Genomic DNA, 14080 nt, shown 5'->3' with positions numbered 1-14080 from the left:
CCAGCATGGCCCAGCGCGCCTGAGATTGGTGCTGAGGTTGGCATGGGGTTGTGGCACATACGGAATTTGGTCCACTGATGAGATGATGGCTGCCAGGAACTTATCAGTCATGGCCAGGAGGTTGCGCAGGGAGATGTCCAGTCGTCTCTGGACCTCAGGGTGGCTCAAGGCCTGCTCAGGGGTGACGTCATAAGGGAGTTGGCTGTGGACAGTGGACAGGGAAAGACAACGTAAAGCCGGGCCCTTTCTCATGGCCTCCCTTTCCTGAGGCCTTCCATGTTAAACTTGTCTTTTCTTTTAAAGTTTTAGTTATTTATTTGAAAGACAGAGTTACAGAGAGAGAAAGAGAAATAGACACACACACACACACACACACACACAGAGGTATCTTCCACCTACTGGTTCACTCCCCAAATGGTTGCAAGGCCATTGCTGGGCCAGGCCGAAGTCAGGAGCCAGGAGCTTCTTCCGGGTCTCCCACATGGGTGCAGGGACCCAAGGACTTGGGCCATCTTCCACTGCTTTCCCAACCAAATTATCAGGGAACTGGATTGGAAGTGGAGTACCCAGTACACAAACAAGTGTCCATATGGGATGGTGTTGTAGGTGTTGGCTTAACCCACTATGCTGGCCCCACCCCCTGCTGCTGTTAAACTCTACCCAGCAACAGGATCTCCCACAGGCAGGCTCAGGGCATCCCAGCAGGGATGGGAAAGGGCCAAAAACAAGAAGGGACTCAGAGAGGGCTGAGGGATGTGAGGAGCTGATGAAGAAGAAAGAGCCGGGGAACCACAGGGGACTGGGAGTGTGCAGGAAGGAATCCAGAGGTGCAGTCCATGCTGACTCCCAGGGAAGCTGGAGCAAACCAAGGCCTGCCCTGCACATGCGGGGGTACTTTTAAAGCTTGTGGAAAAATGAAATTAAAAGTGAGTTAGGGGGCGGCACTGTGGCACAGTGGGTTAAGTCTCTGACTGCGGCGCAGGCATCCCATATGGGCACCGGGTTCTAGTCCCAGCTGCTCCTCTTCCAGTCCAGCTCTCTGCTGTGGCCTGGGAAAGCAGTGGAGGATGGCCCAGGTGCTTGGGCCCCTGCACCCACATGGGAGACCCAGAGGAGGCTCCTGGCTCCTGGCTTCGGATCGTCACGGCTCTGGCCATTGTGGCCGTTTGGGGAGTGAGCCAGAGGATGGAAGACCTCTCTCTCTCTGTTTTTCCCTCTTGCTGTCTGTAACTCTGCCTCTCAAATAAATAAACAAATCTATAAAAAAAAAAAAAAAGTATGAGTTAGGGACTGGCGCTTTGGCATAGAAGGGAAGCTGCTGCTTGCAGCACTGATATCCCACATGGGCACTGGTTCAAGTGCCAGCTGCTCCACTTCTGATCCAGCTCCCTGCTAACGTGCCTGGGAAAGCAGTGGAAGATGACCCAAATCCTTGGGCCTCTGCACTCACATGGGAGACCTGGATTAAGATCCTGGCTCCTGGCTTCAGTCTGGCCCAGCCCTGGCCATTGTAGCTGTCTGGGAGTGAACAGAAGATGGAAGATATCTCTGTCTCTCTGTCTTAGCCTCTCCCTGTGATGCTGGCATCCCACAGTTGAGTTCCGGCTGTTCCTTTTTTTTTTTTTTTTTTTTTAATAGATTTATTTATTTATTTGAAAGGCAGCGTCTACAGAGAAAAGAGACAGAGAGAGAGATCTTCCATCTGCTAGTTCCCCAAATGGGCACAACAGCTGGAGCTGGGCCAGTCTGAAGCCAGGAACCAGGAATTTCTTCCAGGTCTCCTAAGTGGGTGCAGGGGCCCAAGCACTTGGGCCATCTTCTGTTGATTTTCCAGGCACATTGGCAGGGAGCTGGATCAGAAGTAGAGCAGCCAGAACTCGAACAAGCACCCATATAAGATGCTGCTGGCACTGCAAGATGGCAGCTTAACCTGCTGTGCCACGGCAGGCTCTGCTCCATTTCGGATCTAGCTTCCTGCTAATGTGCCTGGGAAGGCAGTAGCAAGTGGCCCAAGTACTCAGGCCCCTGCTACCCATGTGGGAGACCTGGATGAGGCTCGAGGCTCCTGACTCCTGGCTTTGGCTTGGCCCAGCCCTGGCCATTGCAGCCATTTGAGGAGTGAACCAGCAGATGGAAGATCTCTCTGTTTTGCTGTCTCTCTCCCTCTCTCTCTGCAACTCTGCCTTTCAAATAAATAATATACTTTTAACAACAACAAAAAAGAGTTTTTTTGGGTGCAAAAGGGATTGAGATACATCCATAATTTTTTCACAAGACACATTTTTTATATATTGTGGACATACAAATTATTTTCGACAAAATTTTTGTTCCAAAATAAATTCATACTTTTAATTCTTCCCATGAACTTAAAAAAATTTAAAAAATACAAAACTTACCTGAGAGGGAGAAAGACAGAGAGGCAGACAGAGAAAGAAAAACAGACAGCTCCTGTCTACTGACCCATTCCCTAAAAGCTCTTGGCTTTGGCCAGGAGTCCAGAACTCAACCCAGGTCTCCCACATGGGTAGCAGGGAGCCAAGTACTTGAGTCATCACTTCCTGCTTCCCAGGGTGTACATTTAGCAGGGAGCTAGAATCTGGAGCAGAACTAGAACTTGAACCCAGGCACTCGGATGTGGGACGTGCCCATCAGGAGCAGTGTCAACCCCTGGGCCAAACACCCCCCCTCCATGAACTTTCTGAAGTACTCTCATAGCCTTTGGCAACTGGGACATTAGGGAGGGCTGTGCCAGGGCCACGTGGTGCCCCCACGTCACTCCTGTTCCACGCAGAGCATCACCGGGACGGCCTGCTGTCCTCAGGGGCTACATTTCCTAGTACCCGTGAACCTGAGTAATGCTCCTGATCTTCCAGGCCAGCCGCCCTCTCCAGCATCTCATTTGCCTGCTCATCTTTAGATCTGAAAATTCATCTGCTCCCCTATCAATAACGAGTCTATATCCCAGGTCCCAGCAAACCTGACATATCCTTTGCAAGCCCTGACACAGCAATTAAACACATTTGCATATTCATCTGTGCTCATCCTATGTCAAGCCTGCTGGGTCTGGAGTCATTTACATCGGTTCCATGTTAATTACTAGAAGGAGTCTAAAAGACTACCTTATTTACTCCTATAGGGCTTGTTTGCATAAATCAGCATGCTCATTTATATGTCACCTTCAAACACACCCCAGATTTCCCGGCGAGGCCCAAGAAAAGCTGACGGAAGAGCGTGCTCCTTTCGCCCGTGTGCTCACCTGCGCTGCCCTGTCTGGGCCTCTGTCTGGTTGATCCAGGTCTTGTAGAGGTGGACAGGGTCTGTGTGGACGCTGAGTGTCTTGTCCTCCAGCACGTCCTGGATGACCTTGCCCAGGATCTCCCGCAGGGCGCTCTGTCCCCGCTCGTTACGGTAGAATCTCACCACCAGCCTCACGACCGTCGGGTTGCCAGTCACCACATCCTGGGGCTGCTCCACCTTGGACCTGCGGTTCGAGCGGTCATTGATCAGGCCAGGCTGCTCACTCTTTCTGAGATCTGACTCCTCAAAGCCTACTCTGGTGTTCCCCTCTTACAGGAATGTCCTGGTACCTCCACCTCACCCTTTGTGCTAACGCATCAGCCCATGTCACCCCAAGTCTGCTGTCTCAGGTCATGTCTTACAGTCTCTCCCCAAAACCTCAATAGGTTGTCGCCTCGTGATGGAGCCCACGGGGGCATCTCTGAACTCACTCTTTCCCTAGTCCTCTGTGTCTGCACAACCTACTTGATTTCCTCCTGGAGCGCCGTCTTGAAGAGCTGGAGCAGGAGATAGGCCTCTCGGCGGTTGGACGCATAGTTGTACAGGCTGAAAATCACCGCCTCCATGAACTTGGTGGTTCTGTTCTGTGGCATCTGAAAGATCAGCTTGGCCAGGTAGATGGGCTGGGTCTGTAAGCAACAGGGGAGATGGGAATGGCTGGTAATACACTCCAAGGACTGGTGATCGGCTCAGTGACAGCTCTCCTCAAGGAGACGTGGGACAGGGGAGGCACTACCATACTCTCAGGGAACTGGGAACATTCTGGACAAAGAGGGGAAGAGGCTGCCTCTTGCCCTGGTGACAGGCATTGTGATTACAGGAAAGGACATGGAGGCCAAGGCACAGACAAGAAAGTCTCAGGGTCCCGCAGAGACTTCTCCTTGCAAAGCCCTCTGCTCACCTGGAGCAGGTAGAAGAGGTGTTGGTAAGCTTCTAGTTTCTGCCGTTTCTCTTTGCTCAGCGACTTTAATCCCTTCTGCTTGTCCAGAACCATCATATCCGACAGCTGCTCCTTATTCTTCTTGGTCAGCTTCTTGCAGTGGGAGACCACCTCCTGCAGGGGTGGGGGAGCAGGTGATACAACCAGCCCAGGCCACGAGATGGAGCATATGGTCTGGAATCAGCACCTGGAGGAGCCAGGCTTTCTTCTGTTTAAGACACAGGCATGAGCCAGGGGAGATGAGAGGTTCTGAGGCCAGGGAGGGCCCTGCTACTGTCCTGAGACTCTATCTGGCACCCCTGCTCTCATGGGGTGATCCCCAAAGAGACCTGGGTTGCTAGGCAAAGGCATCATGTCTACATTTTTTTGCGCTTCTTTTTAGACTGTTGTATAACTGTGAGGTGGAGACATCACCTGTCACCGCGTATCTGTGTAAGGAGCTTTCACGTCTACCTCCACATCTGGCCCGGGGAGGCAGTCGTTCTCACTGTTCCCAGCTTACTAATGAGGAAACAGCCACGGAGGTTAAAGGACCACCCACAGCTCCGTTGCTGGTTGCTGGCAGTGTAGCTCCATGACCCGCTCCTCTTCCCACTCTATCACGTGTCCCCAGCAAACTGTCTGCTACAGGGAGAGGGTCCTGGAACACGGCCCTAAGCCAGGTAACGAAATCCACAGATTTTAAAAAGATGCGATTAGCTCGCAGAGAACGTCAGCAGCACCTCCCCAGAAGCGGCTGGGCCTGGGGAGGGCGGCCAGGGCCTCACCTGCAGCGTGATCCGGTTCCTCACCAGCAGGCCAATCTTGATGTCCATGAGGTTGAGGTCCTGCTCCAGCTGCTGATTGGACCGGATCTTCCTGACCACCTCCTCCTGGAGCTGCAGCAGCTCTGCCTCAGCTGAGAAGTCCTGCTGGCTTTGATTCAAGAGGTGGGCAAATCTGCGGACCACACTGAGAGGAGGGTGGGCTGCGTGTACTGGCAGGAGGGGAGGAGGCGTCAGGATCAGGCAGGTCTCATCAGGGGTGTCTTGGCCAGCCCCCTACCCGAGAGTTGGCCCACCCTTAGTCCCCACCCTGCTTGAGGTCAGCAGGTCCCCAGCCCTAGTCCTGCTTGCAGTAGGAGGGCTGGTGGAGCCAGGCCTGACCTGAGCGCCTTGTCCTATAACTGGGGAAGACATGGAGCTGCTCTTCTCCTGCCTCTCGATGCACCTGCACCCTGGGCCTCTCCCATGAGCTCCCTCTGACCGAAGCCAGAGCCCCAGCTTCCTCTGATAAGCCTCCCTAGTCTATGGGATTGACTCCCCGCTCCAGCTAGGCCAACCCGTTCCCACCCCTCAGCCTCCCCTTGGCCCCGCCTGCTCCCCACAATGCTCCTCTGCCAGGAATGTCTGGGCATACGGGGAAGTACAGGCAGACAGTGTGGTCAAGGTCAGCTGGCCTCATAATTACAGGGGAGGGCAGAAACACATGGTGACTCTCCTTGAATCACCTTTCGAATTGGTATTTGGGCAAAAAAAACAAACAAAAAAGTCCTCTGAGCTAAGCTACAGGGAATAACAATTCAAAACAATAACTAACACTCATAATATTGACTACGGGACAGGCGCTAAGTGCCTTACATACACAAAACAGCCCAGTGAGGTCAGTAGGCTGGAACCATCCATCTTCCTGGTGAGATTACCGAGGCACAGAGAGGCTAAGTAACTTTCCTTAGGTCATACAGCTAGTAATAAATGGAGAAGTCAGATTTGCAAGAGGAATAAAACTAGGCCTTGTCCTTAAAGGCACTCTAGAAGGGAAACCACACTGCACTCACAACAGGGTGGCTGGTGATCAGGGCAGGCGAGCACAAGGATCTCTGGGAAAACAAAAGCAGGCCACCGGGGCAACCTGGGAAGTGAAGAGACACTTCCCGAGGAGCCCCGCCTGCTGTCTGTGAAAAGGAGGTGACAGAGGGTGAGCGTGGCTCCCCGGGAAGTGCGGAAGGACCTGGCATCTGGAGTGCAGCACAGAGGGTGCAGCAGTGAGGGCCGGGGTCAGGCAGCTGTGGGGGCAGAGGAGGCCAGGTCACGGCAAGACGTGGAAGCCGTGGTTAGGAGACCGGACGTCGTCCTCGGGGCAGGGGAAAGAGTCAGGACAGAGAGATGAGATCACAAATTTGGTGGATTAATCCGGCTACAGGGTGGGGCCCGATCTTCGAGGAGTGAGAAACGGGGGATCCGAGACAGTGGACGGCCGCTCGGATGTGGTGAAATATTTATCCATCTGCCCTCGGGACAGGCCTGCACAACAGGTCTTACAAGGAGGTCCGTGTATGAAGAAGAAAACGGAAGCAACAGAGGGGTCAAGCAACTTGCCAGGCCACGCGGAATTTGGGGGCTAATGAAGTTGGGGGACAGAGCTGGCAAGAAAAAGTGCTTTCAGCAAAACCATAAACTGCTGAGAAGAAAAAGGAGACGAGGGGCGCCCAGACGGTGGCATGAGTGTAACAGCAAGAGAAAGGGCAGGCGGGAGCGGAGGGGAGGGGAGAGAGGCCAGCCATCTCGGTACAGAGGCACAGGTGAAGGCCCCATGGGTAGGACCAGGAGCTGACTCCTGAACGGGACAGTGCCCTGAATCCCAAGCATGCGGCCCGCAGTCCAGAAAGCAGAAGGCCTAGGCTAGAGGAAGCCAGGGGCCAGAGGTGAACATGGAAATGGACCCCTCATTTCCATCACCAAAAGGGGTCCCCTCACCCCCAGCTGGGCTCCTGGACTAGAAGGACAGGCGCCAAGAGCAGCCAGGGAAGACATCTTGAAGGCTCCGCACTCTCGCCCAACTATGGGCAGGGTAGGGCTGGAAGACAGCATCCCCTCCAGTGCCCCAGGAGTGCGGACAGGACTGTGTGCCTTGCCAGGCCTTGCGGGCGCCAGGATGAGGGCACAGTGGGAGAAGGGTGGAACCTGGGCAGAAAGACCCCTTTCTTCTTTAGTGGCAGCAACGGGGAGATTACCTGAGTCTGGTGCAGCTCACCCTGGCTGGAGAGCTCTCCCCGTGACAAGGCTGCTGCTGCCATGGCCGGGGGGCTTTTGTACAACTCACGTCCACGCTGCGGCCCAGACACCTCCCGACTGCCTTCCTCTCACCTGCTGAGTGGCTCCAAGAGGGACACCCAGAGCTGCCTGGCATTGTGGGTCCTAACTCTCCCATCAGACTTGGGAAGGCTAGGCTGGGGGCTCACCTAACATCCTGTAGTCATCCCGGGCTTTCCGGGCACGGAAAAACGCCTGGATCTTCACGACGGAGTCAACCTGCCACACACGCGCACAGGGAAGGGGTTGCCAGCTGCCCAAGCTCTCACGGGTGAAGGCAGGGGTGCAGGGCGACACTCACATGCTTCTGGAAGTAGCGCAGACGCCTCAGGTATTGCCTCCGAGCTGCCCACATCCGGGCCCAGGCCTGGATCTGGGAGAGAGACACTGACTCAGAGCTCCAGGCTGGAGGCCCCCCCTTGGACCCAGGCCGATTGGGCCAACCCCATGGGGCAGGAGGAGGTTCTCAGAGGGCCCCTTGAGTTGCACACACAGCAACCCGCCCAAACCGCTGCCTCTACCTTGATCACGGCATCCACGTTTGCTTTTAGATACTGCAGCCTCTTCAGGTAACTCCTGCGCTGTCTGTGACCCCGCCAGTGAGCCTGCAGTCATGGGAGACAAAGAGGCAACCAGGGTCTTCTTCAGCCCCAGAGGCTGCTGGGAAAAGGCATCCCAGGCTGGAGTGGCCAGAATTCAGGACCCTGGTGGTGGTTCTGGCTGACATTGCACCGTTCAGGAGAGATGAAGGTCTCGGCATGTGTGGGCAGCCCCCTTCTGAGTCTCGCTTTGCTTGGCTGGAGGGCAAGTGGTCTGGGGCTCTGGGCTATCTCTGTCTCTGTGTCCCAGCACCCAGGCAGACCCACATGGCTCCCTTCTCCCTTTCCATGTCCTTCCCACTGCTGTTGTGAAATTCCTGCCTGGGCTCACAAGGGAGCAGCCCCGTGACTCAGACCACTACATGCAGATCACGAAAGTTCTGTGTGGCCTTCTGGGACCAATGCCCTGAAAATAACATCTCATAATGGCCACCACCAGTGGAGCACTTACCACACTAAGTGCTAAGTATAATTATCCTACTTAATCCGCACACTCCACGTGGGAACACGACTAAGGGAACCAAGTGCAGCAGAGGGGTGCCCGAGCTCATGTGGCCCAGAAGCTGTAGGACCGAGAGACAAACTCTAACCTCTGGTTCCCAAGCCTGAGCTCTCAGTTACCACCCCCCCACCCTGCCCTAGGTCTTCATCAAGGGCTGCTTGCCTCTCTGCCTGTACAGCTGTCAACCGTGGGTTCTCTGGTACTGTCTTCGTGTCCCTACCTACACAGAATCTAGCAGCGATTCTGCCCCAGCTCCTGCAAGGGGAGAGATGCCCTCGCCTGTGGGTCTCACACTCATCTGTCAACATTGCCCGGTGCCGAGTGGCGCGCTCCGCAGGTTCTGGGCCCTCGCAGATGCCTATTAACTCAAGTGTCTTCACATCGCTAATATCTCCATGAAGCCCTCCAGACCACCTCCGTTCAACTCCCACCATTCCTGGTGTGCACAGTGCCCCCAGGAAGCTCCCTGGCTGCCTCTTGTCCCACTTACTTGTGGGCCCACCTCCAAAGCCTCACTGGACCACCCCCAGGTTGGAAGGAAAAAAACGCGGACAGGGCAGGTAGGCGAGGGAGGGTAGCAGACTCTTCCTTCCCTAAGCGGTACTCCAGCCTTTCCTGTTCAGCCACTGACACCTCTTCATGACTCCTAGTCCGGAAGTCCTCCCGGTGTCTAAACCCTGGGGTCTCACTAAGTTTTATTTCACACACACCCCACCCCACCCCGGCCTTGTGGAAGCTATGAGGCAGCTCTCATGCTCGCTGGATAGAGAGGACGATGGCGACAATAACCAGCACTCGTTCCGTCTTCTCGCCCACCTGCCAGACAGTGTAGAAACCCCGTAGATGTTATTATCTCACTTAATCCTCATAGCAATCCCAGAGGGTGGGTGCTAGTTCTATCCCTCGTTTTCAGATGCAGAAACAGGGAGGGAGAGAGAAATGTGCCAAGGTCACCCAGGATAATAGGCGGCAGCGCTGGGATTCAAACCTAGGTAGTCTGGCTCCAGAATCCATGCTCTTCACCACCACTGCTCAGAAAGATCATCTCAATGGCGCTCAGTAAAAAGCAGCGGGGTGGACAGACTGGAGACTCAGAAAGCCAGAGCCACCCAACCTGGATCTTGACGACTGCCGGGAGCCAGGTCCTCAGGAAGTGGGAGCGCTCGGCGAACTTCTGCCGGACTAGAAAGCCACGGAGGCGGGCCTGCAGCCGGATGACGAGGCCCACATTGGCCTTCCAGAGCTGCTGGCGGTCATGGGCGGCCGTGACCTTGGTGACGGCTGACTGTGGAAGCAGGAGGGAGAGTGGGTGGGAGCCTTTCTTGCAGACAGCCCCTGGTCTATGACCCCAGCCCTTGCAAGGGGCCCGGCCAACCTGGATCTCCTCCCGAGTCAGGTGGGCAGTGTTGAGGCGGCAGTCAGGGGGGCGCTCCCAGGCCCCCTGGAAGGTCTGCAGGTGGAAGTAGTAGGCGGTGCCATCCTTCATGTCATGTTGAACCCAGAAAGCTGTGTCCCCTGAGCAAAACCAGGTAAGCAGGGAAGGTTGGGAGGAGGCGAGGGATGGCCGGGGTGGGCAGAGAAGGGAGGGCAAAGGCCGGCCATTACCTGGACGCCGCTTCTTTGCCACGGCACCTTCCAGGGCTCGCTGGTAGCCGTCGGCACAGTCTGGAACTACCCCACGGAGGCCTACCGAGGGATTCCTCAGCACCCGCTCTGTCTGGGCTGCCTTGCCTTCCTTGATGGCTTGATTGATGGCGGCCACGCCAAGGGCCACTGGTGGGGCATCAGGACAGAGCAGTCAGCCCTTCCCCAAGTCCCTCCCATGGGCCCTGTGCTGTCTCCTGGGCAGGGATTCAGTGGACACAACAATCAATCCCTGGAGGGCATGGATACCCCAGGGTGTACAGACAGGAAAAGCAGCAGCACACGTCACATCTGTGTGCAGGGGCCAAGGTACAGTCAGGGAGGGCTCCGCAGGGTGGCTGTGGGCCGGGGCTTGGTGGAAGCAGAATCAGCTCCTACAGAAGCTTAAAGGTAGGCTGTGGACAGAGGGACTGCCGTCTCCGACAGCCAACACCATCCGTGTCCCCCACCGGCATGCTGCCTGTTTTCTTCAAACTCCCGCCAATCTCTCTCCTTCTACCCTAAGACAACATTTCCTAGCCAGAGCCGGTTGATTAGAACGCAGACTCAGGAGACCAGTAGAAATGGTCTGGACTTGTGGCTACCGTGGCTTGCACTTGCTCGCAGGAAGGCACAGAGCACACAGCCCACAGGAAGGCACAGAGCAGGCAGCAGGTGGACTATGGTCATGCAACTCCTGTGCACTTCCTGCCCCGCTGAGTGCCAGGAAATGTAGCCGTGGTGCGTTGCTGATTCTGGCCTGCCTGCCCACGGAGGTGGGCAGGAGAGGGAGGTGACTGGGCCCCCTGATTATCTGAGCTGCAGCTAAGCTCCTGTCTCCTCCCCACACCTTCCCAGCCCCGCCTGTTTACTTCTCTGAGCTGTGTCTGTGTCCTGGTTGGCTCTGACCACTCCTTGGCGGATCTCCTCCAGCCACAGCACAGCTCCAGGATCCCCTGTTGCCTGGAGAATGGAGAGAGAGAAAAGACGAGACCCGAGGATGGTTGCTCCAGGTGCCCCGGCCTGGCTGCCCTGAGCAATCAAATTGCAGGCCGACACGGGGAGCCACAGGGAGCGCGCTCTCCACGGCCCTCCCCTGCCCTGGCAAGCAAGGCCTTGTGTCCCCTCGAACTGCGGCAGGCTTCTCCTACCCTGCCGGAGCCTGCCCCAAGCATCAGCTCGGCTTGGCCACAGGGCCGACAGAGCTTCTTAAACCCTCAGATCTCAGCAGCTTGATTCCCTGCCCTTGTGCCCCAGCTACACCCGGGATGAACAGCCCACGCTGCCTGACCCCCATTCTCCAATGCCTCAGTTCACATCTTCTCAGGCTGAGTCTGACCCTGACCCTGACCCTGCACCATCTTTCTGTTCTTGTACCATACTTCTCAACCCCACAGGGCAGCAGGAAGGTCACGAGACAACTGGTCAGGTAAGCCCTGCCTGCTACTCTGTCGGCCTAACACAGAGGCTTCCCCTCCTCGTCTCACTCAATCCCAGACTCTACTCCCTCCCACCTCTTCTTGTTAGGAAGAGACTTTATAAACTAACATAAGGCCGGCGCCGCGGCTCAGTAGGCTAATCCTCCGCCTTGCAGTGCCGGCACACCGGGTTCTAGTCCCGGTCGGGGCACCGGATTCTGTCCCGGTTGCCCCTCTTCCAGGCCAGCTCTCTGCTGTGGCCAGGGAGTGCAGTGGAGGATGGCCCAAGTGCTTGGGCCCTGCACCCTATGGGAGACCAGGAGAAGCACCTGGCTCCTGCCTTCGGATCAGCGTGGTGCGCTGGCCACAGCGCGCCGGCCGCAGTGGCCATTGGAGGGTGAACCAACGGCAAAGGAAGACCTTTCTCTCTGTCTCTCTCTCTCACTGTCCACTCTGCCTGTCAAAACAAACAAACAAACAACTAACATAAAAAATTACATGATTATTTTCATTTTATTCAAAAAGCAGAGAGATAGAGAGGGACACACACACCCCTTCCATCTGCTGGTTCTCTCCCCAAATGCCTACAATAGCTACAGTTGGACCAGGTGGGAGCTGGGAGCCCAGAACTCCATCTGTGTCTCCCACATGGGCAGTAGGGACCCAAGTATTGAGCCATCATCTGTTGCCTCCCAGGGTGCAGGAAACTGAATAGGAAGTGGGAGAGCCAGGACTCAAAGCAGGCACTCCAGCATAGGATGCGGGCAACTGGAGATGCCCTAACTGCTCTGCCGAACGCCTGCCCTTATAGCATTTTATTGAGTACTATGTTCCAGGCACTGTTCTACATCATTTTCTTAGGAATTAGTATTTTCAAAGCACATAGAATAATGCTTGGCACAGAGTGAGAACTCAATAGTTAGCCAGCCCTACTGTCACACCATATCACAGCTAACTCATCACTAGGAGGTACGATCATTGCCCCAAGTTTGTCAGCGAGGGAATGGGGGCACAGAAAGGTGAGGTGACACACACAGGGCTGGACTGCCAGCACGCACACTCAAGCAGTCTGGCTCAGGAGCCCCAGCTCTCAGCCACTCGCCACTGCCACATCCTCGGGACATCTCAGGCTCCAAGACCTGCCCCATTGGTCCACTCATCGGATTTTCCCCCTCACTCTGGGAGGTGGGTAGGGCCAGGGTATGCGGTATTTTACAGTCAAATAAACAGAGCTCAAAGACATCAAGGGATCTGCTGAAGGTCATGTGGTCACTCAGTGTGAGAGCAGGAAATCCAGCCCAGATACTCTGGCTCCTGCACGCACGCTCCTCCCACACTCTGTCCAGTGCCCTGGTGACAGGAGGCATCGTCCTCTCCTCCACCAGACTGGAACCCTGCCTGCCCTCCTCTCCTGGAAGTGACCGGGTCCATCAGACTGGAGCTCTCGGCCAGGTTCCATCTGGGCACAGCTCTCCCCGCAGGGGCTGTTCCTTCTGCTCTGGTGACCGACGCAGTCAGCCCTAACCTCACCTGGGCCTTCTGCCTTTTGGCTGCCACGAGGAGCAGATGGTACCGAGGGGCCACAGGAAGGCTAACGCTGTCCAGGCCAGCCGTGGGAAGCAGCAGGGCAGAGAGGGTCTTCTCAGGGCTGTCCTGGTCCAGAGCCTCGTTGATGAGGCTGACGGCGAGCACCTCTGAGAAAAGACAGTGCTAGATGGGCAGGGCCCCAGCCCTAAAGCTAAGGGGCAGGTGCCGGGCTGTCCCCCCCAGCCCTGGGTTGCACTCACGGTCGGTCTCTTCTTGGACTTGGGCATTGACCTGGCTCACAGTGGCCTGCAGGTCATTCCAGCTCAGGAAAGCCCCGTCCACTCCACGCACCTGTCGCAGCTTCACCAGGGCATCAAAGTACCTGGCAGCAGGGAGTGGAAACGCAAGGCGAGCAGATGAGCAGCCGTCGGGGACAGAGCGCGCTGCTTCCCCGCGTGCTCTCAGGACAGCACGCTCTCTGGGCTCCTCTCACCCTGCTCTTCTCTCGGCCCCTCTGCTGGCTCGTCCCTGAGCTCCAAACTTCCCGGCAGCCCAACCGTCACACCGCTTCTCTCCAGACGCACACCCTGGGTGAGCTCCCCTAACCTCGCGGCTTCAAACACCACTTGCCAGTGACTCCCCGGAGCAGCCCTGCAGCCCACCATGGATCTCAGCGGCCTCCCGGGATCCCCACATGCAAGTGTCTAATAAGCGCCTCAAACCCGGCCCTCCCGACCCCTTGCTCAACGCGCAGGTCCCACTCTCTCCCATCTCGCCAGGAATCATGGTGTCACGCCCGACCCCGTTCTCTCTCACAGCCCATGTGCAGTTCATCCCGTCAGTTCTGCTCTCAAAGCACATCCCAGATCTGACTCCTTCACACAGCCGCCACCGCTCCTGCCCCCGGCCACTCCCGCTCCTCGCGTGCCTGGATGACTGCAGTAGCTGTCTAGCAGGTTCTCCTCTCGGGCCTTCGAGGCCCGGTCCTGTGCAAGTAGGTCAGGTCGCCTCCCTTCCTGCTCAGCACCCTCCCTGGCTTCCCTTCTCACTCCGGGTAGAGGCCAGAGGCTAAATGACCCGGCCTCTGCCGCTGAGGCCTCACT

At 56.4% G+C, this 14080-nt stretch overlaps 1 protein-coding gene across 5 annotated transcripts in view; it reads right to left on the bottom strand.

Annotated features, from left to right (window-relative positions):
* IQGAP3 (IQ motif containing GTPase activating protein 3) overlaps positions 1-14080 on the bottom strand; it is a 37130-nt gene that overhangs the window by 7898 nt on the left and 15152 nt on the right. For 3 of the 5 annotated variants that reach the window (XM_008264306.5, XM_017345793.4, XM_051858542.3), the window contains exons 14-27: positions 13238-13359; positions 12981-13144; positions 10905-10995; positions 10015-10182; positions 9785-9924; positions 9524-9694; positions 7830-7913; positions 7610-7681; positions 7458-7527; positions 5005-5213; positions 4199-4351; positions 3763-3926; positions 3257-3481; positions 62-202 (exon numbers count right to left, since the gene is read on the bottom strand). In XM_008264306.5, the coding sequence (XP_008262528.3) occupies positions 62-202; positions 3257-3481; positions 3763-3926; positions 4199-4351; positions 5005-5213; positions 7458-7527; positions 7610-7681; positions 7830-7913; positions 9524-9694; positions 9785-9924; positions 10015-10182; positions 10905-10995; positions 12981-13144; positions 13238-13359 (1974 nt within the window). Of the gene's footprint in view, positions 1-61; positions 203-3256; positions 3482-3762; positions 3927-4198; positions 4352-5004; positions 5214-7457; positions 7528-7609; positions 7682-7829; positions 7914-9397; positions 9452-9523; positions 9695-9784; positions 9925-10014; positions 10183-10904; positions 10996-12980; positions 13145-13237; positions 13360-14080 lie in introns of those variants that run through there. The other 2 variants (XM_089299801.1, XM_089299800.1) reach the window with 2 other exon arrangements.

Source organism: Oryctolagus cuniculus, chromosome 7 (assembly GCF_051225735.1).
Source record: "Oryctolagus cuniculus isolate XC-2025 breed Fujian yellow rabbit chromosome 7, ASM5122573v1, whole genome shotgun sequence".
In the NCBI taxonomy this organism is placed as follows: domain Eukaryota; kingdom Metazoa; phylum Chordata; class Mammalia; order Lagomorpha; family Leporidae; genus Oryctolagus; species Oryctolagus cuniculus.
This window is presented reverse-complemented; position numbering and strand designations above follow the sequence as displayed.